The 23,418-nt window shown below is 51.6% G+C and overlaps 2 protein-coding genes across 7 annotated transcripts in view; one reads left to right on the top strand and one right to left on the bottom strand.

The window, feature by feature from the left end:
- LOC102931768 (uromodulin) lies at positions 1 to 18,902 on the top strand. 4 transcript variants are annotated; one of them, XM_043526312.1, is made up of 12 exons: positions 1 to 54; positions 1,668 to 1,719; positions 3,967 to 3,974; positions 4,102 to 4,261; positions 5,634 to 5,839; positions 7,736 to 7,893; positions 8,872 to 9,117; positions 11,370 to 11,529; positions 12,363 to 12,507; positions 12,689 to 12,745; positions 15,892 to 15,893; positions 18,891 to 18,902. In XM_043526312.1, exons 1-10 carry the CDS (start codon positions 52 to 54, stop codon positions 12,709 to 12,711), a joined length of 1,161 nt encoding a protein of 386 aa, XP_043382247.1. In that variant the 5' UTR covers positions 1 to 51; the 3' UTR covers positions 12,712 to 12,745; positions 15,892 to 15,893; positions 18,891 to 18,902. The 4 variants fall into 4 exon arrangements, with proteins under 4 accessions (XP_043382247.1, XP_043382248.1, XP_043382249.1 ...); XM_043526313.1 differs by lacking the exons at positions 15,892 to 15,893; positions 18,891 to 18,902 and having other exon boundaries at positions 12,689 to 12,999; XM_043526314.1 differs by lacking the exons at positions 12,689 to 12,745; positions 15,892 to 15,893; positions 18,891 to 18,902 and adding an exon at positions 13,906 to 14,044 and having other exon boundaries at positions 2 to 54; positions 5,618 to 5,839.
- The window catches only part of ADGRG3 (adhesion G protein-coupled receptor G3), a 14,389-nt gene continuing 7,478 nt past the window's right edge, over positions 16,508 to 23,418 (bottom strand). The window contains exons 6-13 of one of the 3 annotated variants that reach the window (XM_027825709.3): positions 23,139 to 23,261; positions 23,022 to 23,061; positions 21,900 to 22,000; positions 21,091 to 21,203; positions 20,034 to 20,314; positions 19,451 to 19,544; positions 17,876 to 18,165; positions 16,508 to 16,987 (exon numbers count right to left, since the gene is read on the bottom strand). In XM_027825709.3, coding sequence (XP_027681510.2) covers positions 16,875 to 16,987; positions 17,876 to 18,165; positions 19,451 to 19,544; positions 20,034 to 20,314; positions 21,091 to 21,203; positions 21,900 to 22,000; positions 23,022 to 23,061; positions 23,139 to 23,261 — 1,155 coding nt within the window. In that variant the 3' untranslated portion in view covers positions 16,508 to 16,874. The remainder of the gene's footprint in view (positions 16,988 to 17,875; positions 18,166 to 19,450; positions 19,545 to 20,033; positions 20,315 to 21,090; positions 21,204 to 21,899; positions 22,001 to 23,021; positions 23,062 to 23,138; positions 23,262 to 23,418) is intronic. The other 2 variants (XM_043526310.1, XM_037878068.2) reach the window with 2 other exon arrangements.

Consider the following 23,418-nt stretch of genomic DNA (forward strand, 5'->3'; position numbering starts at 1 on the left):
AGGACAGCTGTGGGTGGGTGAGTGAGCAAGCAAGGTTATGCAGGTCTGGCAATGGTGAGTAGAGAAAAGCTCATGAAATCTCAACTTTAAACAGGGACTGCAGGGGTCTGTTTGTGATTGCTGAAGTTGTGGATTTCTCTTCCTGGTTGTAACTTACAAGAGTGCAGGGCTGTCTTTCTCTTATCTCCTGAAAGCAATTGCTAGGGCTTCCAAAATGTCTTATTGTGTAGCCATGTTCTCCCTTCAGATAAAAGGTCCTGATTCCTCAGTCTCCTGCTCCTTGTCAAGTCCATTAACTTTAAGGCAAAGTGAGTGCAAAATGCTATCACACCAGCACCGTAGCATTTGATACCTACTTTGCTGAGGTATAAATGGCTACACAAGGTGCAAGGCAGTGGGGGAACCAGCTCCAAGAAGTGCAGCTGTTTACTGCTAATTCTTTTAGCCTCTCCAGAGGTTGGCCTGCCTCAGTGCTGTAGGAGTCATGTACTAACAACAGCGTTTCTAGACCGTATGCCATCCATAGATCTCCTAGCGCTCTAGTAATCATTCCCCATTTCCCAGATGGGGAAAGCGAGGCACAGAAGTCAAGTGACTTGTCCAAAGTCTCCTCCTAAGTCAGTGGCAGAGATAACCGTAGAACCTACTTCTCCAGATTTTTAGCCTTGTGCCGTCATTAACAACACGAGGGCAAAATAGGTGTAAAATGCTCCCGAGTCAGGATGGGGACTACGTATACCTGCATTGTCCCTGGTGTTAATGACTGCCCAAAGGGCAGGGCAATGGAATCCGACTGGAGCCCTATCCACTAGCCCACACTGCCTCCTAGCAAGCTTGCCAATGAGATGGCTCCTTCTGTGTCAAACTGTTACAATAGACAGCTGGGAGTGTAAGATCTGGGGAGCGGAAGGCGGCCTTGACTCCTTGTCCTTTATCTGTCTGTTTGTGATGTAAATGTACATTCCCTTCAAAGCCACACTCTTACTCTAGCTGTGTAAAGGATCCGTGGGAAGATGCTGTTCCTCTTGTAACTGACCACTTTATTTATAACTCCTCTGAAGTGGAAAGTGAACTCCCTGAGGAGGAACAACTCTTTCCTTCCTCTTCTGTTTGCACGGGTGCCTCTACTGTGTGATTTCACTGCAAGTGCTTAGCTGTTACTACTGGCCCATAATCACTTGTCTGGGTTTATTTTTGTCTGCATATCCTCTAAGTTGGGGACTCTGATACCTCAAGCCCAGTGAAGTAGCCCTATTGGCTAAGACACTTTAATGCAGGACAAAATCCTGCCCTGCATGTTGTAGGATGGCAGATGAATAAGGTTTTGCTGCTGAGACCCTTCAGGTCTTTGGTGATTGGCAAAATAACAATAGAAGACACATCTGGGTACAGAGGAGACCAGGAGATCCCAGATTAGAGTTAGTAGCACTGATGGTCAGGGTAACAGACTCCTTCAAAAACCCAGGAAAGCAATGCTTGCTGCAAAAAGAGGAGTATTCTGAGTGGGTGAACTTCAAAGTCCATATTGTCTCTGCCTTCTAGATAGGTTAAACATCTCAGCACATTCTGCTGCTATCAGAAGACTTTTAAATGGCTGTATATGTTTCCAGAGGCTACTGATGAGCATGTTAGAAATCAAAATAAGCTGGAGTCCGTTTGCTTTTCAGGAAGTGACTGTGATGTGCCTGCTGCTGCTCTCGGCTCTCTGGCTGCCTGGCGGTGAGAGCTACAATAGTGAGTCTCTCTATTTACTGGCCTGTGGGATGAGGATTAATAGTGAAGACAAGAAGGGTGAAATCCTGATCTGTATCTGAGGATGTGCTCAAGCTACTTATCCAGAGTAGGATTAGCACTGGTCACTTCTCCCAAGAGCAGAAGGAATTTGGGTGGCTGAGGGGGGCGGGTGGAAGAACACCAAAAAAAAAAAAAAAAACACCCCCAGCTAAGGATGCTAAGGCTTTGGGGCCAGAAGTGGGATCTTTCCGCCTTCTTGTCAGCAGGAAGCTTTTTACCTGCCAAGCCAGAGATGAAGGTTCTGCATCTCCTGTAACAGTTGAGAGCAGCCACTCCCCACACTGAGATTTGGATGCTAATGACCTCAATTCTAACAAGGGGAAGTGCAGACCCTTGAACATTCCCTCTTGGTAGGCACTGAAGAGGCATTGTCTTTCAGATGTAGTGTCCCAAAGCAGTTCAGCCATTAATGTAAAGCTTCTCTTGGGAACTAAGCAGTGACTTTAAATAAGAGCAACTTGTCCTGTGGTTAAACAAGGGTTCCCCTCATGGCTGAGCAGAGCATGGACTCAGATTTAGTGACAGGCTAACTTTAGAATCCTAGAATATCAGGGTTCGAAGGGACCTCAGGAGGTCATCTAGTCCAACCCCCTGCTCAAAGCAGGACCAATCCCCAACCAAATCATCCCAGCCAGGGCTTTGTCAAGCCTGACCTTAAAAACTTCTAAGGAAGGAGATTCCACCACCTCCCTAGGTAATGCATTCCAGTGTTTCACCGCCCTCCTAGTGCAAGTTTTTCCTAATATCCAACCTAAACCTCCCCTACTGCAACTTGAGACCATTACTCCTTGTTCTGTCATCTGCTACCACTGAGAACAGTCTAGAGCCATCCTCTTTGGAACCCCCTTTAGGTAGTTGAAAGCAGCTATCAAATCCCCCCTCATTCTTCTCTTCCGCAGACTAAACAATCCCAGTTCCCTCAGCCTCTCCTCATAAGTCATGTGTTCCAGTCCCCTAATCATTTTTGTTGCCCTCCACTGGACGTTTTCCAATTTTTTCACATCCTTCTTGTAGTGTGGGGCCCAAAACTGGACACAATACTCCAGATGAGGCCTCACCAATGTCGAATAGAGGGGAACGATCACATCCCTCGATCTGCTGGTAATGCTCCTCCTTATACATCCCAAAATACCATTGGCTGCCTTGGCAACAAGGGCATACTGTTGACTCATATCCAGCTTCTCGTCCACTGTAACCCCTAGGTCCTTTTCTGCAGAACAGCTGCCGAGCCATTTGGTCCCTAGTCTGTAGCGGTGCATGGGATTTTTCCGTCCTAAGTGCAGGACTCTGCACTTGTCCTTGTTGAACCTCATCAGATTTCTTTTGGCCCAATCCTCCAATTTGTCTAGGTCCCTCTGTATCCTATCCCTACCCTCCAGCGTATCTACCTCTCCTCCCAGTTTAGTGTCATCTGCAAACTTGCTGAGGGTGCAATCCACACCATCCTCCAGATCATTTATGAAGATATTGAACAAAACCGGCCCGAGGACCGACCCTTGGGGCACTCCACTTGATACCGGCTGCCAACTAGACATGGAGCCATTGATCACTACCCGTTGAGCCCGACAATCTAGCCAACTTTCTATCCACCTTATAGTCCGTTCATCCAGCCCATACTTCTTTAACTTGCTGGCAAGAATACTGTGGGAGACCATGTCAAAAGCTTTGTTAAAGTCAAGGAACAACACGTCCACTGCTTTCCCCTCATCCACAGAGCCAGTTATCTCATCATAGAAGGCAATTAGATTAGTCAGGTATGACTTGCCCTTGGTGAATCCATGCTGACTGTTCCTGATCACTTTCCTCGCCTCTAAGTGCTTCAGAATTGATTCCTTGAGGACCTGCTCCATGATTTTTCCAGGGACTGAGGTGAGGCTGACTGGCCTGTAGTTCCCAGGATCCTCCTCCTTCCCTTTTTAAAAGATGGGCACTACATTAGCCTTTTTCCAGTTGTCCGGGACTTCCCCCGATCGCCATGAGTTTTCAAAGATAATGGCCAACGGCTCTGCAATCACATCTGCCAACTCCTTTAGCACTCTCGGATGCAGCGCATCCGGCCCCATGGACTTGTGCTCGTCCAGCTTTTCTAAATAGTCCCGAACCACTTCTTTCTCCACAGAGGGCTGGTCACCTCCTCCCCATGCTGTGCTGCCCAGTGGAGTAGTCTGGGAGCTGACCTTGTTCGTGAAGACAGAGGCAAAAAAAGCACTGAGTACATTAGGCAGCTTGCCTTTAGCTTGCTCCACTATAGCCAGTTATTCACGATGCACTTAAACATTCACACGTCCTTCAGATCAGCTACAGCAGAGGAAGCCCCGTCGCCGAATGGAAGAGGCTGCCCTCCGTCCCAAGAGAAGCCCGAGATTCTGCTTTCCGAACCCGTGTAAGCACCAGGGAGTCTGCCGGGTAGTTGAGGAGAAGCCAAACTGCACCTGCAAGGCTGGTTTCACTGGGACATTCTGTCAAGGTAGGACTGGGGCAATGCTGGGCATGGGTGGGGTGCGCGGGTCAATTCTAGCAGTAGTGAGCGCTACTCAAGCCACTCGGACAAGTATGAGGGGGGGACTTTCCCTTTGGCACTCTGAGTGCCTTTATAAGCTGATATGAGGAAAAGATTTGCTGAACTAGGAACCATTTCATGGGAATGGCGTGGGAGTCTGCTGATTTCTCGTGCGAAAAGGTGCGGGCCTGTGATGTGACTTGTGTGTATACTTGCACAATGAGTGGGGTGGGTGGACACCTTCCTTTTCAGGGGAGCAGTGGGTGTCTGGACATGGGGAGTGAGGGTGGGGTCTCTAACCCTTTGCACGCTACCCTGCTCTGTGGATCAGAGATGGCCCAGCACTTGCAAGGGGTGCATGGAGCTGCTCTGGTTGTAGAGATAAAACCCCTATCAGTCAAGCTAGGATAGCTCCTGCTGGCTATGGCCCAGTCCAAGGCTTTTTCGGTGAACAAAACTGTGCAAACTGAAAGGATTTGCTCACCCTTTGCTCGGCTGCTCTCTGTTGGGAATTACTCTCTGGAGTCACTTCAGTTGTGATCAGACTCGTGAATGGTGACAGTCACAGAGGAGATCTGGCCTTAAGAAATTTGAAGCCCTGCACTTAGGGAAAGGAAACTACTGTCCCTCCTCTCCTCCCTTCTTGTAACTAAGCAGCTCCAGCCGGTAGCACTGCATTAGAGTTAATTTTCCTTTCATCTCAAACCCGTCCTCATGTTTCATGCAATGGACACTTCTGCTGTGGGATGGGGAGACTGCAATGCCTCTGAGACTATCTCTGTAATTCCAGGGGTCTTGCAATAGGAGGAAGCACAAGAACCACTGTCTAGTAGCATCCCATAGCTTTCCTTGGTCACTAATGGACTCTGGCATAGCAAAGTCAAGTGTCCCTTGAGGAAAGTGACCAAAAAATGTTGCTTTAGACTAAGGTCTGAAGCAGAAGCACTTCAGCCTCATCTGGCTTCCCAGGGTGATAGTGCTGTAGGGTAATGACTGCACAGACATCAGTCACGGGGATTAAATGTAGCACCTCTGGATCTAAAAGTGGGAGCCCTCTGCTGTCCTGAGTTAAAAGGCCACATCCCTCAGCTTGGAGGCTGAGCAGTAGACTTGGAAACATCTTGGTGTCTAACCACTAGAGAGAGACAAGCTCCCACTGGATTCATGTGGGTTCTCAATCTCCTCCACCCAGCATCCTTTGCAGGGCTCTGAAAATCATTCTTGGCCAGCAGTGAAGTGAAGGACACTCTCAGTATACCGGTGCTGGGTCACACCATAGCTCACATAGGGCTCCTTCAGGCCTCTTCCTTATGGCTATTGCAGATCGCTTTTTCCCCAGATGTGGTGCTGAAACTGCAGTGTGAGGAAGATCACATGAAGATGATGGTGAGAAAGGAAGTGTTCGAAGTGTTGAAAATCCCCTTGGCGCGGGTCCACTTGAAGAATGGTGCTTGCAAGGTCTCCGAAAAGGAGGAAGATGGAGCAATCTTCTTTGCAGCCAGTCTCACTGGCGAGAACCATACCCTGTGTGGGTCAGTGATTCAGGTAAGGTGGGGTGTATCTGATTAGATCTTGGGAGGGGAAGCCATTCTGAGACAAGACACAGTAGTGAAGGGGTTCTAGGTATTTCTGCTCTTCCTGTTTTATCTCTGCCTTGTAGCATTAGTACCAAGTCCTAGCTCTAAACGGAAGTCTTCTCAGGAGAACTGGTAAGGTGGCTAATGTACACCATCTAACATAGTCAATGATTCTTTCTGGACCTCCACTGAGTTGTTGATTGCGGTTTGAGGGGGCAGTGCTTGGCTACTTCAGCAGAGTATGGGAGTCCTGAGTTTCTGTTTCCCAGCTGAGAGTAACTGTGTTTCCAGCAGCTATTGTATGTATTAAGATGGAATAAATGGGCTAACGCAGTTAACATAAGCCAGTCACAATCCAACAGTCAATAGTATCAACTGAGGTCCAGGAATTGGTATGCAGAGTCCTCCGCCTGCTTAGCATCATGGCAAACACGCTATAAAATTCATGTCACAGGTTATTAAAGAGACTTCTATTGGACCAAAATCTGTTGGTGAGAGTGACAAGCTTTCAAGTTTATACAGAGATTTTCTTCGGACCTGCATAGGTCAAAAGCTTCTCTCACCAAGAGAAGTTCTTCCAATAGAAGGTATTACCACACCCACCTTGGGTCTCTAATATCCTGAGACCAACATGGCTACAGCAGCTCTGCAAATGCCAAAGATTAGAACTTTTTATTGATTGAAATATACAAGAGGAAAAGAATCAAAACCAGTTAAAGAGCATTAATGGAAACTGTCTTGCACAAAGTCCCTTTTTGGAGACTGAATATGGCTTAAAGCCTCTTATTGAGCCGAACAGTCCTTGGTGGGGAAGAAAGAGTTAATTCTATTCAATTCTGAATCGGGCATGATAGTCCCTTTTCTGCTTTAGACCAGACCAAAACCACCCCCCTCCCCGCACCCTCATAATCTTGTCCACCAGTTAGGTCTAATTTCCAACACACCAATTTTGGTTAATTTCCAATCCTCTACTCCTCTTTACTAGTCATTAATCTGAATGGTCCTTGAATGGTATCAGCAGATGCTTTCTGTTTAAACTAAATCCAACTTTGTCTCCCTCTCACATCTTCTCTTAAACAGTTTCATATAACAAATCCATTGACTACTCATCAACCTTTCCCCGCTAGTCATCAATTAGGTTAATGATTAAAGAAGGCCTGCTAGGCCCCAATTATTGTGATTGCTGCCAACTTTCTGTCCCATAGCAGGACTGTGTCCCATTCTGGTGGCTGGACTGCAGAAGAAGAGCCTTCCTTTTGCCAGCTGATGGAGATCTTCCTCTATCTCAAGATATAGGAGGCTCTTTCTGGAGTCCAAGGTCCTGGGTTCTGTACCCTGCCACACACATGGTGTGTGAATTAGCTGAAGGTCTGTGTGCAACATATAGATCTGTTTTGGTGCGTAGCCATATGTAGTGCAGTACAGACATGCCACTACCAATCTGCTCCATACAGTGCTGTCTTAATACAGAGATCTCCCTTACTGGGGAACAGATGACTTGTTCTGGGCCAGATCTCGAGAGGCACACAAAAATTAAAGGCTAAACTTGAGATCTGCCTCTTCGGACGAGCACCCAAAAACTCCAGCTGAAATCAGCGGGTGCTTCCAGCTGGACCCTGGAACAAGAGGCCTGTTTGTGCACACAGGCTGATGGCTGTGGGCTTTGGGTGGAAGCCTCAAGGAACAGGCAGTGTCTTCTAGCTGCTGGGCTACCTACAGCACCTGACCTATTGCTAGCTCTAACTGGGTTCCTGACCACCTTGCTGCAGGCAGGATGGGGTGAGCCAGATTGAGTGCAGAGAGAGAGAGAGACATGTTCCTGGCATGAAGACATGTCTTAAATACTCTTTCTGGCCCACGTCAGCAAAACAGGTCACACGTGTCTTACGCCAACGTGATGGAGTCAGACATGGAGGCTACGGGCGTGATCTCCAGAAGCAGCCTTGTGCGAGTGCACTTCTCCTGCATCTACTCCTACGAGCGGGTGGTCCAGCTGCCCTTCTCCCTTACTGCCATCGACACGTGAGTTGCTTGTCTTCGCCTCTCCTCTGGACAGGCATTTCCCTCCTATACTAAATGCTCGTTGGCTGCCGCCCTCAAGTGGCCGAGTTTCACTGGTGAAGCTGGATGATTAAGGCCTGATCCCCGGTGGTGCTAAACCCCCCACAATTCCAGCTGAAGCCGATAGGAGCAGTGGGTGTGTGGCTCCTCTAAAAATAGGTCTCATATTTACAAGCCATTAAAAGCTGTAAAAATAGCTCCTGTCGATAAGATGAAGATCTGCCAGGCCACCAGGAGGTGCTGGTGAGCTTTGAGAGCTGTGTGTGTCACATCAAGATCCTGTGCCCTCACTTCGTACAGAAGTGGCCCTAAATGCCTGACTTGGACTGGCTGGAAGCCGCCTTCCTGCCCCCTGCTGCACTGGGCAGCTTGCCTGAAGGGGCCTGTGCTTTCAGTAGCACGTGTTGCAGGCAACTGAGATGTTCGTCGAGATGTGACATCCGATTCCTGCTTTTCTATCTGCCCCTCCACTGCAAATAAACTAGCTTGCAGTTCACCAAGTGAGCTGGGGGGGGTGGGGGGACAGGACAGTGACCCCCATCAGACTCCCCGCCACTTGGTGTGTGTCAGGGAGAGACCCTCTTGGGATACTGCAGATGGAGACGTCTTGGGTGCATTCTTCTCAGATGCCGCTGTTCGATACCCCAGTGGGGCAGTCTGGATGGGAGCTGCTCTCTCCAGGGGTCCCTTGTGCAGAAGGGCTGCTCTTTCTGTTCTCACACCGGGTGTATCTGGGCAGGTAGCAAACTGTGCGTGAGTGTTGCTAAGGGTTGGCGATGGGGCCCTGGCTGTAAGGAGAGCAACAGACAGGCTTCCCTGTGGGCAGGAGCTGGTGGCACATGGGGATCTGTCTGCAAGCGCCAGCAACTGGATGCTTGGTGGCCGTCTCCATCCTGCCTTTTTCTAACTCTGGGCCTGGTCTCCCTGGTCTCCTCCTAGGCTGGTGAAGTTTGTGGTCAAAGAGGGGGAGTTCAACGTGACCATGGCCTTGTACGAGACCTCCGCTTACCTGCAGCCCTACCGGCAGCAGCCCCCGGCCCTCCCCCTGTCGGAGTTCCTGTACATCCTGCTGCAGCTGGAAGGGCAGAGCCAGGTGCGGTACTTCCTGCTGAGCCTCGAGGACTGTTGGGCCACCCCGTCGGCAGACCCCAGCCATGACGTGCAGCACCAGCTCATCGTGAAGGGGTAAGAGCAGCGGTTTCAAGCTCTCCCCAGGCTCTTCACCATGGGGAAAAGCCATGTGCTTTACTAGCCCTGATGCTAGGTAATTCCGGGAGGGGAGGAGTCCAGGTCCAGGTTGCCGTGACCGCTCCACCGGAGCAACAAGATGTCAAGTCTTCACTGGCTGGCTACGACCACAGGAGCCATGTCAAGATTTTGTAATTGCCTAGGAGAGAAAATGAAAATGACCACTAACCATGTGGCATGCGGAGCGAAGTGCAAAACTCACCTCTTCCTCCCACACTTCATCTTTAGATTACGGTCACTTCTCCTCTTGAGATGCTCAGATCCCAGAATGATTCTGGGGAGAAGGCCCTGCAAGAGAAGCTGGCTTATCTCCTGAGCATGTCCCATCTTTCATATCTGTGGGAGAAAGTGCTCGCTCCCTCGATCTTTCCCCCATCCCAGCACCTGGGACAGTTGGCCACTACTCTAGTGCACTCTGGCATTCATGCATTAAACGCAACCTGTCTTGTTTTAAAGCTGCGTTGTGCAATCCTAAGTGACTTCCTTGTTTGTATCGTGGTAGTAATTGAGCCCTTTGACCTGTCATGGACCCAGGAGTCTGTTGTGGCAGGTGCGGTACAAAAACCACTGCAAAGCTGGTTGCTTTCTTGGTAACTCTCTGCACAGTTGTTCGTAGAACAGCATGTCAAAAGGCAGCCTGAACCCGGAAGACCTTCTAGCCTGTGTTACTCTGAGATGTAGCTTGGTGTCCCAAAGGAGGATGCGGGAAATCAAGACTCCTGAAAAGGATGCGTTTCTGGTCACAGTCATGACCTAACCGGATTCTGGAATGGAGCTACCTCTCCACATAGCATCAGGAATATAAATAAGCCCATTGCTGAGTTCTCTTGCATGGCTAAGGACAGTGAAGCAGGGGAACGGGTTACCTAGGGAGGTGGTGGAATCTCCATCACTGGAGGTTTTTAGAACAGGCTGGACAAACACCTGTTGGGGGTGGTCTCTGTTTACTTGGTCCTGTCTCAGTGCCGGGGGCTGGCCTGGGTAATCTTTTGAGGTCCCTTCCAGCCCTACGTTTCTCTGAGGGAGTCAATGACGGGGGTGCATGTTACTGTCCCATGCAGCTTGTGAGCCAGCACGTGGTCTAGCAAGACTAGTTAAAACTATGGGGCACAGGCCTGCAAGGGACATGAAGAGAAGTTGGATGCAGGGAACTGTGACCCAATTAAAGCAGTCTGAGCTGTGGGCATGCAAACCCACTAATAGAACAGTGGAGAGCCCCACAATGCCATGATGATGCATAACCACAAGGCACAAGCATCCTGATGCACCAGCCTTTCATCAGAGGCAGCGTGGCCAGAGCACTGGACTGGGACTTAAGAGACCTGGATTCGATTCCCAGCTCTGCCAGTGACCTTGGCAAGTCACTACCCCTGTCTGCCTCAGTTTCCCCACTGTAAAGTAATATCCTTTTCCTTGACCTGCTTTGTAAAGTGCTTTGAGATCTACTGATCTATATAGGCATTATCACCTCCTTGGCGGTTGGGAGGAAGAGAATCTTTCCTTGCTGCTGTAAGGTAGGACTGAGCTTAGACCGTTTCTTTCCTCCCCCATCTATGGGCAGGGAGTGACTTGGCAATGAAACTCCCAGGTAGAACAAGGAGCACCCTTCCCCAGAAAGATGCACACAGATACAGGCAAGTACTGCTCTGAAAGAAACATCACCTTCGTTGCTTCCTGCTCATCATGCATCATCTGGAAAGGGGAAGTGGCTTATCTGAACTCTGCAGGGAAGGAATTAACCCAGAGGTCACAGCTGGTCAGAACTCAGCATTGTGAAAACTGGAAACTCTTCTTGGTTTCAAATTTAAAAAGAAATACTTCTGGGGGGAGAAGTGGAAGCATGACTGTTTCTCGTTCCCCCCGATCCTTCCAGGGGATGGGGAAGGGGAAGAAAATGGGGGGAGGGGAGAAATGGGGGCTAACATTTTTGAATTGAAAACAAATCTGCATTTTTGTCCAAAGCCATTTTCCGTTCATGCTGGCATCCTTCCTCCCTAAAAATCCCCTACCTCTACCTCTACCTGAGACTGCATCTGGCAGCTACATTTGACCCCCACTGCGTAAAGCCAGACATCTCAAGGGCAAAGCCTTCTCCACTGAAAGACCATGCGCTACACTGGGACTGCTGGCACCTCGTGGTGTAAAACTCCCCAGGCTGACTTGGCTCTTGGACCCCCCCCTCCCCGCAGGTGTCCCCGTGATGAGACCGTGATGTACATCAATGATATCGGAAACAGCACCATGGCAAAGTTCAGCTTCCAGATGTTCCAATTCGTCAACTACTCGGAGGTGTTCCTGCACTGCCGAGTCCGCCTGTGCCTCCCCGATGGCCCCGAGCCCTGTGCAAAGGTGAGGTCCCCTCTGCCCCTCTCACTGCGAGCGGGACTTGTTGGAGACCCTTCTCCTCTGAGCTGCCTTAGCTGTGGCAGAGGGCTCTGCTCTGACCCTACACTGGATTCAGCTAACCGTTGGCTACAGGCCTCTCCCTGTGGAATTGTCACTTAACAATAAGGATCCACTGGACCCGTTTTCTTTAAGACTTGCCTCCCTTGTGGGGCCTGTAAATCAGACAGTGAGACCTGCACAGGAGAGCACTCCTGCAGCATGACCAGATGCGGCCCCATTAAGGGTCCTTATCTCTGTCTATCTGCATTACTACAATGCTAGCAGCTCTAGTCACAAGCCAGGACCCCGCTGTGCTAGGCAGGGTACAAACACAGACCAAAGAGACTGGCCCTGCCCCCAAAGAGCTGACAATCTGCGCTGGGCCTCAGATTTGCCCCAGTTCTTTCAGCAGCTCTCTGGCTCTCCTTGCTTCCAGAAAGAACAGAGCATGATGGTGCTTCCTCTTAAGTCAGCTGCCCAGCGATGGAGGCCCTCGTCTCCTTTCCCTCAGAGCTCTAAGATTACATTATGGAGGGCTTTTACTTTAACCTCCCCTTTAATGATAGCTGGTTCCATCCAGTTCATTGGTCTGCCTGGCTGCTGGATAAATGAACTGAAAACATCTCCTGTAGCTAGTAGAAGGTTCCTGGGACCATGCAAGTGGAAGCTTTTCACTGCCAGTAAGTTGGGCTTGATCTCCAGAGGAAGGGCTCTTCCTACACGGCACGGGAGGGGAAAAGGTAAGAGTCCCATCCTGCCCCCATGTCCTAGCTTTCTTCTTTCTGTTCTGCTCACAGCAATGTCCCAGGAAGTCGAAAAGCAAGAGGGCACTTGAGGAGGACTACAAGAAGATTGTCTCTTATGGACCCATCCATCTCCTCGCCTCTCCCCTTTCTGGAGCACGGAGTGCTGAGTCGGGGACAAAACTGCAGGACCTTTGGGGTATGTATGTCCCTCCTGGTTACCTGTACAAAGCCAGTTGAGTAGGAACAGTCCAATCACACTTGCCCCCTGTTACATATAGCCCCGTTAAAGGAGGCTGTTAAGATCTCTCCCCTGCAATGTGGCAGTTTGGGGTCTTTCAGCCTGTCACATCTCAACGCTCCTATGTTGTGTTCTGCAGCGACTAGAAGTCTCAAGATGTAGAATGTGTATAGAGCCTAGTCTGCCATGGCACAGAGTCACTTGGAAGACCAGGGAATGGCTTGGAGGAGAGGGGCTGATGGCAGGAAGCCTGTAGAATCCAGCGATTAAGGGCCAGGCTTTTCGAGAGCTTGGTGCTCCACATGCTGAGTGCTTTTGCAAATTGGTGGGTGCTGGGCTCTCTGGAGAATCTGACCCTAAATGTTATGAGTGAGGGACCGGTTTAAGATCAGGGCTTCAGATTTTTGGTGTTAACTGACAAATGCCAATAAAACATCCAGATCCAAAAAACAAAATCGGTGTTTATCCAATAAAATGCTGGAAATGGTGATTTGTACCTAGGGAGCTTGTCTACACGGAGCAGTAATGCAGACTACAGGAATGTGACTTCTAAAGCACACTGTGTTATGGGTGAATTGGTCTGTGTAGATCCTGCCGATGCACGCCAAGGTTCCCGAGTGTGCTGTAACATTTGAAGCTGTCCTACATTAATGTGCACTGGCCAACATTACAAGGAGATGACTCACTATGGTATGAGTGTAATAAGTATTGTGTATATCTGGGATCGGCAACCTTTGGCCCGCAGCCCGCCAGAGTAAGCCCCCTGGCAGCACTGGGACGGTTTGTTTACCTGCCGCGTCCGCAGGTTTGTCTGATCGCACTGGCTGCGGTTCACTGCTCCAGGCCAATGGGGGCTGCAGGAAGCAGAGGCCAGCACATCCCTCGGCCCGTGCCGCTTCCCGCAGCCCCCATTGGCCTGGGACGTTAAACCGCGGCCAGTGGGAGCCACGATCGGCCAAACCTGCGGACACAGCAGGTAAACAAACTGGCCCGGCCTGCCAGGGGGCTTACCCTGGTGGGTTACGGACCAAAGGTTGCTGATCCTCTGTGTGTGTGTGTGTGTGTGCGTGTACAAAGTGCCTTGAAAAACTCCCAGTTTTGGGGGCCATCTACATAAAACTCAAATGGCTGAAAATAAGCCCTAATTCAGAGGCAGCCTAGAAGTACACAGGCCTTATGGGCCGCGTGTGTCTTTGCTGTAGTGCAGTGTGTCCTACTCACTGGTGTGGAGATCAGTAGCCATCATGGCTCTTGCATATCACGAAGTGACCCCACCTTCCCAGGCCTACTGCAGTGGCAGGCTCTCTACTGAGGAATACAATTCTGGTTCTTCCTTGTAACTGCTTTCTTTTTTAGGGCCACACCTGTGGATTCCTGGTGCCCTGGTAACGCTGATCATAGCCGGCCTCTTTGTTCTGGTTGCTATCGCTAAAGCCATGAAGAAATGAGTGATATCAAGAGAGCATAATTTCTAAATAAACCTGCCACTTGCAAAGAGGGCGTCTGTCTACTTCTTTAAACAAACTTCTCTGGAAGAACAGGCTGCTTGTTTAGAGGAGGGAAGCTGGTATAATGCTCAAATGGTTCAACCACTTGAGTCTCTTGGCTGCTTATGTTCTCTTGTGCCTATAGCTGCTGACACGGAGCAGAATTTCCCAGTATATCCCACAACATCTAAGCCCCTATGAGCAAGCACTGTGCTGGATTTACAAAGTTTAAGCACTCTATGGAAACAAAGGTGGTGATGGGCTGGAGCCGTCAGCCAGCAAACAGGATATTAGGGGAGACTTGCAAAGGGCAGTGAGGTGCTTGAGCCCATTCCAACCACTGGGCTGGGTGCTTAACACTACTTTGTGCCTCTGACAATCCTTCCCCCTGCTGTCCCCAAGAGTGTTGGTTTTAAAGGGAATGCATCCGATGAAGTGAGCTGTAGCTCACGAAAGCTTATGCTCAAATTGGTTAGTCTCTAAGGTGCCACAAGTCCTCCTGTTCTTTTTGTGAATACAGACTTACACAGCTGCTACTCTGAAACCGGTTTTAAAGTGGATGGTGATGCGCTATGCTGGTTAACCACTGAAACAGCGAGCTGCAAGTGTTGGTTCCCCAAGGCACTTGCTGAACGGAAACACTTATGGGAAGAATGATGGGGCTGTTGCCGTGGGAACCAAAACTTTAGAACTTGCTGACCTGTCTAAATCTTCCAGCTGGTCAATGCTTTAACATCTGCTTCCTCTCCCAGCCAGCTGTGCTTGCCTATAACCTCTTGCCTCCAGTATCTATCTGGCTATCCATCTGAATGCACCGCAGGTGATTTTTTCCATGCAGTGGGGCTCATTGATACATGCCATACCCAAGAGACTTGGACTCTTTTAAACACCAGCAGTGATGCAGCCCATGATCTTCACGTAGTTGGAGGTGTTGCGATTCAAGCCAAACCTCTGCCTGGAGCAAGCTTTATAGCAGGTTGAATGCTTCACCGTGAATGCAGAGGTTTGGGTGACTTTAGTGAAGTCTGCAAGTTTGGGCACAGTGGGCACAAATCTATTGAACTATACACCTGTAAGTGATTACCCTAGAAACCCTCAGAAAGAGGCATGTGGCTGTTTGGAGCAATATAATGACTCATGTCTGCTTAAGGGAGCACAGACTCTTTGTAACTGGGTGCAGTTCCATAATTCTGCATGGAAATTGTAATAATGGCTCATTTGCATAGCCAAATTAGCACAAGTGCAGAGCCTCCCCTACAGGAACTGCGAGCTCTGGCCTGTGTATGACTATAACACTAAGTATAAAAACCTCTTGCATTACTTTATCTAGAATTACTCAGTAACAGTTCTCGCTACCCCTAAGTATTTCAGGGACTGTTAATGCCATTTAGGAGGCTATTCTGTACATAAGTGGTGAATGAGGTGTCTTGAGCCTGTTTGTAAAAGCAGCCATTGCAGTGAAATCTGTTCGTGCTTCAAACCATGCCCTTTTCCAGGAGAGGTGCAGATCAGGCAACTCTGTACCCGAAGGAAAGGAGTAAGCAGAGAATATGGAGAGAGATCTACTGCCCCCAGACTTCTGATTGTGCTCAGCGTCACACCCTGGAGGTTCCCAGTGGCGTCAGGAGGGAATAATCTCAATATGCAGGGTGTATTAATTCACTTATTTATTCAAAAGTCCTCAGCTGTACATGTGCAGTGCCATGGATTAGAAATGGGTACAGGAATTTTGATGGAATGGCCTAGTGCATAATGGAGTTCCCAATGATAAATGGAAGCGCTGCTTTTTCAACTCCAGGGAATGAGGAGGGAGAGAGAAATAAGTCAGCCCATCAAGTCTCTGCAGCTCTGAGAGATGTGTGCACCCTTCTACCTATCTGTATTTATTGGAATCTGCTAACTGGGAATTGTTCCCAGGAGCCAACTTATTCCCCATTAATATATAGCAAGAGAGACACCTGCAAAAGGGGGGACAGAATCCTCTTATCTGATTGTGCTGTAGCTCAGTTAAACTCCATCCATGAACCTGTAGTGTCTATCAGGGTTCACCCCTGTCCTGCTGCACTTAAAGATTTTCCTGCTGGTTCAATTCCTAACCCCTGGTCCTCTTCCGCCTTAACTAAAGGGGCAAAACTGTAGAGCTTGAATCCATCAAGCTTATGCCTAGAAGTCTCCATTCAGATCTCATTCCTCTTCTCTCTCTCAAGAGGGAGCTCCTTAGAAGAAAAATCCAATGGGAGTAAGGTGCTTAAATACCTTTGCAGATCTTGACCTAAGTGAGTAAGGGGCAGTTGTGAGCCCACAAGAAAGCTGTGATGATCTGCAGGGACTCTAGCTGAAGTAGGTGAGATGCCAGGTGCTCTAGGCTCTGTCTTCAGGTAACCAAGGCCCCTTAATCAGACAGCGAGGTTGGCTTCTGTGAAGAGTTTCTCTTATGGCAAATCAATTTCACAGTGGGGTACACTGAGCCATAGCTGGTAGCCTTGGGCAAATAACTTGACTCCTCTGTGCCACGGTTCACCCATCCGTAAGGAAGGTATTATTCTGATCCTCATGCAGTGCATCAGGCTCAGAACAAGGCACAGAACGCAGGCCACTTACTTCCAGTTCCCTGCTCTGACTGCTAGACAAAACTCCTCTCCCGCACCCCACCATGGGAAGGAGCACAGAAAGGGGCTCATCTACTGCATGATTGTGCTTGCCAAGCAAGCCTAAGCACGGCTCTCCACCTTGCTAGCGCCCTGCCCATCCCTCTCCGCTCATTGAGGAAGCTACGTGGACTGGGCAAATTCCTCTGAACTAGCCCCCCTCTGCCTGGAAGAGAAGCTGGGCCTACAGTTAGCTGTGGGAAGCGGTGGTGACTTTCCCATTCTTGCCGCTGCTGGAAGAGGATGTGGTTGCTCCTTTCTTTGGATAGTAGAGAACAGTGAACCAGATGAATATGAAGAGACCTGTGGAGACAGAAAGGCCTCGGTCAGGGTGGAAAACGTTGGAATCTGTCCTGCTGGCGAATGCTATGGCTAATGGCCCAGGGACCTTTACCAGCACAAGTCTGAACCTAGCCTCATGAGCTCTTAGTACGCACAGGTGAAAGCGGAGATTGGCTTATACACCATTCCAGGGGGAATGTCCCCTGTCTCCTGCTGCCTCAGCAAGCCCATGGACTTCCGAGGTGAAGCCCTGGCTGGGATGATTTAACTGGGAATTGGTCCTGCTTCGAGCAGGGGGTTGGACTAGATGACCTTCTGGGGTCCCTTCCAACCCTGATATTCTATGATTCTATGATTCTATGAAGCTGAAGGAAGCTCCTAAGTTCACTTGCCCTAGCTGAGCCGCTGTTAATGGTCCAGCCCTCGCGAAAGGGGGGATTCCGAAGAGTAAACTCTTGCAGGGGGAGAGTGCAGGTGGGGTGGTAGCCACCTGCGTGCCATCCCTCCCACCCCCTGAGAGCTACATCCCTCGCTCCGGGGGCAGGCAGCTCTTGAGCTCTGTGCTCCGCGGCATGCTGCAGTTGGGCCTGGCCCCCCAGAACTGCCTTCCTCTTCAACAGGGAAGTGTGGCCTGCAGAGAGGTCCCAGCATGCACTGCTCTAGCTACGAGAGGTCCGAATGGCTTTCCGTTCGGTTCAGGATGTAGCACTGTTCTTTGGGACCTACAGCGCTAGGGGGTCACATCTCTCGATTAAAGGGGAGGGCAGCTGCGATCTGGTCCACCCTGAGCCGCAGCTGCGGCCCTCCAGCCTGGGGCGAGTTGCCAGCGTAGCCGCTCGGCAATGCCCGGGCACCTTTGGTATGCCGTGCCGCCTGGCCTTGTGCTTCAGCTGGGAGCTGTGCCCTGACCTTGGAGAGAGTTCAGTCCTGTGAAGAGGTACGCTGCAGGCACGGACATGGCGCCGTAGGTGAAGAAGGCCAGCCCCCAGGTGCCTCCCAGCAGGCAGGAGAGGCCTAGCACTGTGAGGCCCCCCTTCCAGGCCTGTATTTTCTCCTCCTTCCCCGCTGTGGCGCGCTGCAGGCTGAACAGCTTCCAGGCTACGACCACGAGGACCAGGGTGTTGAAGAGGAGGATCAGGCCGAAGTAGCTGCAGTTGGTGACGTAATGGACCACCAAGTGAGCGGAGTCTATCCAGCACCTGCAAGGGACCACACAGTGAGCCTGGACGGCGGGTCTAAGTTGTCAGAGCTGGGGTGGGTGGCAGGCAATGGAATGGGGCCGCACACCAAGAAATTGCTCCTGTACGGATCGGCGCACGTGGCTCTCCCAGCATGGGGACCCCTCTCCATAGAGTCCCTCCTAGAAGGCAGGGCCGGGTGCTTTCAGAAGGGGGGTGCGGGTAGAAGGTTGACAGGGTCTGTGGTCGGGAATGCCCCGGTGCTAGCGCGCCCCTGGTCTGTGATGTTGGGCAGTGACGTTCTTCCCCCTCTCTCAGCTCGGGAACTCCAGCGAGGCCCAAAGACACGTGGCAGTGGTGTGTACCGGGATAGGGCAAGCAGCCCTTTTAAACACAGGCTTCCCGTGGGCTGGAGCGGCCAAGCTCTAGGAACGGCCTCCACTCCCATCCCTAGGCCATATGATCCTGCCAGGAGCAGGCTGGAGCACGGATGCTGAAGGCCAGATCCTGCTTTCCTTGTTTTCCCCAATTCCCCGCTGAGGTCCGTGGGAGCCTCGGCTGCCCAAGGAAGGCACAACTGGGCCCTGAGTCTTCCTCTTTCACTTCTACAGCGGGTGGTGTCCCCATGTCACGGCTGGGGCACAGTCTGGGCGTAGCGCTATGCATGGGGAGTGCGTGAGTCCTCCATGGGGGGAGGCTGCACGTGCCTGGACCGTGGCCCCACCCTGAGACCCACCCCTGCTCAGCTGCCTCCTCCTGAAGCCCCACCCAGGCTCCACCCCTGGCCCTGCTAAGCCCCCTCCCCGAAGCCCCCCCCACCCGCTACTCCCTGGCTGCCCACTCACTGCTTGTGCGTGCCTCTTCACGCCGTCCTGCGAGGCCCCCATGCGGGCAAAGCTGGGACGGGAAGAGGCGAAGCCGTGGGGGAAGAGCACGAGTGGGAGCGGGGCCTTGGGATGGAGCACAGGCCAGGCTACAGCTGGGACACCCACCCTTTCAACAGCTGTGCCCTCCAAAGGCGGTGGGCTGGCTGTTTGGGGAGGCTTAGCTTCTCCTGGCCTCTTCTACCTGCCGCCTCTGGAGCTATGCAAGGGCCGCCCTGCAGTGAATGGGGTGGGCTTGTTAACACCGCTGCAGCAAGCTTTTAGTGCTTAACCTTGAACAGAGGGCGAAGCTGAGGAGCAAAGAAAAGATGGGTCCAGTTTCCTTTCTAAGGCAGCACAGGAACAGGAGCGGGCTTGCTTTGCCCAAGCCGAGACACAGCTAATCCACACCACCGAGAGCCAGGAGCGAGGGTGCAACTTACAGGGTGACGGTGGTCCGGTTGGCCATATCCATAATGGTGTATTTTCCATAGCTGTTCATGCTGCCAGTGATGGTGACCACGAGAGCAGGGAAGCCTGAAAAAGCAAAGGGAGGCGTCCGTGAATGCCCGAGGAAGGGGGAGATGGGTGGCTATTTTTTCTTTCTGTTTCTAAATGCTTTGACCTCTTGTCCATCTACGCCCAGGTCCAGACGTGGTCTGAGACAACAGGCAAATCTCAGCGGACACAAACTGTTTTAAGAAGCCATTTTGCGGGGCTGTGATATCATTTGGAGACTTAGGTTGGGTGGGCTCTGGTCTCCTTCTCCTATACTCCCAGCAGTGTTGCTGTGCCTTGTGAACCGCGGCTGTGCCCCACCCCAAGGGTGGGGGGGATTGATCTCTGATAAAGGTAGATATTTAAAATCCAGAGGATCTAACCTTCTTACTAAGGGAGGTCAGACTTTGGTCCCAAACAGGTTGGCTGTGTCCCTTTAAGAGCTGGCCCTAAGCTCTCCATGACTAGGGAGCCCACCGTTGAGCCTGACAATCCAGCCCCTAGCAAGCTGGGGGAGATGCAGCCTACCCCAGCCGACGAGGGACAGCTTCGCCATGTAGTGCCGCATGTAGATGTTGGTGACTTTGATGACCAACAGGTAGAGCTGAAAGGCCTCAATGGCCATCCAGGTGAAACAGCAGAGCAGGGAGTAGTGGGTGAAGCCTCCGATGCCCTTGCATAGCCCTGTATGGCCCAGGCTGAAGATCCGTCTGTTCAGCAGGTAGGCCAGGTTCAGGAGGAGCAGGCTGCTCGTCAGGTTCACGTGGATCTTGGCCGTGTCATTGGACTTCAATATTTTGTAAGTGAACCTGAAAGCGAAATGAGGCTCAGTGAAGACCCAAGACAGCTCAGGGAAAGAGTGACACCCATCAGAGAGCATCGCTGCTCTCAGAGCTCCCATTCCCCGCTGCCTCTTAGGAAATCAAGGAGCGGTTACTCTCATCCTTCACTGGGGGTGAGATAGGCCCATGAATGTGGGTTGTTGATTTAATCTCTCCCACCATGGAGAGAGAGAGAGAGAGAGAGAGAGACGTTAACGCCGGAACTTCCTAATGAAACACAGAGCAAAGAGAGACGTGGCACGACCCAGGGGAAAACAAAGGACCCAGCTGGGGGAAGAGAGGATGAGAGGGGAGGAGACTGGAAGCCCTTTGGGGCAGAGACTCTTTTGTTGTTGGTATTTGTGTGCATGGAGACCAACACGACAGCACCCTAGTCCCTGGTTGTGACCTCTGGGCCCTACTGCAATCCAAGTGACTGGCAGAAAATGAGACACTCAGAGGCTGCCCCTTGCAATGGAGTGACTGTGGCGCGAGGGATGACTCAGGAACGCCGGACCATGGACGGTTCTTGCTTCCCTTCCCCTTGACTCGGGGGGGATTTGGGGCCAGTCTCAGCCCTGGTGTAAGCAGATGGTACAACCAGTGAAGTCACTGGAACTGCACCAGTTTACACTAGGGCTGAACTTGGCCCATAGACTCTGCGTTCGCCCAGTTCCAGGCTCCAGCTGGAGGGCTGTATAGGGAGGGTGGGGATGCCAGGAACATTCAGAGAGAGCCTGAGAGAGAAACTGGAAGTGTCCTACCTTAGAGCAAAGTACAGGCTGATGGTGAGGGCTGAGAAGACCATGGAAATCCCACAGCCGACATCTGCGATAGTAAATAACTTCTGGGCTGTGGCATTGTCTAGGGACGGATTCTGTCAAATACACACACAGGCGCTGGGTTACCACAGGCGCGGGCTGGTGCGACAGCAGTCAGCAGAGGACGCGAGAACACAGGCAGCTTAACAACCTGCTGGAGCCGCGGGGACGGCAACGCTGACCTTCTGGGGACTAAAGGGAGGGCTGCTGCTGCAGGTCCAGCTTGGAACGCCCCTGGATGAGGAGAAGGGGAGTGGAGCATGAGAGAGCTAGTCAGGCTGCCTGGCTAAGTGCAGCACAAAAGGAGAGATGTGGTTCTGAGCAGACCAGTTACTCCTGCCATGTCCTGTAAAGATGGGCGAAGGAGAAGCGGGGATTAGCTATGGTTGCAATGGACAGTAAAGACTGGGCAGCACCTCACTGGGGAGGCGAGAATTTAAGTCTCTCTGCCTTGGTATTGCAGGCCAGATGCTTAGCTGGAGAACGTCCCCCTCCACCATCCAGCCACTGAAGGTGTTGGGTTGGGTTTGTTGCTGATTAGAGACCAGGGGCTTGGAGAGGTGGAGCCCAGCTTTGTCACTGGAGCTGGGCTGACTTTCTACAGGCCTCAGATGAGGTGTAAACGTACAGCCATCATGCCAGTTCATATATGGAACAGCTCCAGCGCAGATTGGACCTGGCCTCTAGAGCTCAGGATGGAGCAGGCAGCAGAAGCCAATGTAAAAGCAGTAGGTACAGAGGATACGTGATACCATTAAGAGGGTGAAGAAGGTCAGGTGATCACAGCAGCACAGGGTCCCCCTGTCTCTGAGTTCGGTGAGGCAGCCAGATGTGTTCCATCCTCCGTGCCTGCCTGCAAAAGTCACACGGAGAAACCACAGAGTGGAAACCAAGCACATCCTCAATCCTCGCTGCGCACAGCCACCAATGAGAAACGGAAGCTGAATGGCCCTGCGAGTGCCCTGGAGACCTCAAAGCGAGTGCCCTGGAGACCGAGTAAAGCCTCCAGTTTGGGGAGGGGATGGTGAAGGAAAGGACTTGGGGTGGGATAAAGGCCTCATCTGTCATGGCTTGCAAAGACCATGGTATAGGCTCAGATGCTATACTAATGGGGGACATATACATACATAGGTTGGTGTCTGTCTAGCCTATGAGAACAAAGGACATATACCATGTGACCGCCTCTGGCACAGCCAGAACCTGGACATTAAGTTATTAAATGTGAAATACATCTTGAGGCAGAGATGATGAGGGGAGGGGCCCATCAGATACATGTACACGGGCTGGTATTTCTGTGCAGGTTCCTGTATCGCCCACCTGGCTACAGGGAAATTCTGAGCTCTGCTCACCAGAGGCCTCTCTGGGGATTATTCTAACAAGACATTGGCTCTCGTGGTTCCTGCCTGCCTGAGGGCCTGCCCCCACGCCGTTGAACAGGAACGGACCCCGGACTGGGCACTTCAAATTTGTGAGCAATTGCAGTTAAAAGACACAAAAAGCCAAACACGTCAAGCAACCGCAGCCCAACCAATTCTGAGTGAGCGCCGGCGCCCAAGGGTGTCCGTGTCGCCTTCCAGACAAGGCCTCAGCGCTGGAGGGCGCAGGCGCTCCACAGAGGTGAAGAGGCAGACTGGCCCTGCCCCACTCTCCTAGCTCTCAGCACAGAGGGGTTGGCAGGGCGGCAGGGTCCCGCGGATCTAGTCCCACCCTGGTAGGCCCGAGGTGCAGTCCTTTCCGGACGCGTGGCTTGTCTCTGCAAGACTTTTCCTGCTCTCGTCTCAGGCCTCTCCTGGGCTGTGCCAGGGGCTGCCTGCACTCCCTGGGTGAAGCTAGTGTTTATTCTCAGTCCTGCCGAGGCCCTCCGCCTCACGTACCTTTCTTGGTGTCCCAGAAGACGCACTGACGGGTCACGTTCTGCAAAGACAGAGTGGGTTAGCGAGCAGGGTGGCCTCCCTCGGTGAGGAGGAGAGGGGAGGGGAATGCTGGCCTACCTGGGGCAGTAGTCCGTGGGAGAAGGTGAGTTCTACACATTCATTGAGTCTGGTGATTTGCCTGCCTCCCACTTTCACACTGACCATGACGTTGTCTAGCATGGTGCCCGTCTGGTCAGGGTCCTGCGGGACATTGGCATAGTTCCATGGCCACAGTTAGTCTGTACGCTTGAGGACCTCAAGCTCACAAGGGTAGTAGAACCCGTACCCACTTAGTGCAGTGCTCTGTCTCTCTCTAGTGGAGACTCAGTGGTTGATGAGCCCCCCTTGTCTAACAGGG

This window comes from Chelonia mydas, chromosome 12 (assembly GCF_015237465.2).
Source record: "Chelonia mydas isolate rCheMyd1 chromosome 12, rCheMyd1.pri.v2, whole genome shotgun sequence".
Taxonomy (NCBI): domain Eukaryota; kingdom Metazoa; phylum Chordata; order Testudines; family Cheloniidae; genus Chelonia; species Chelonia mydas.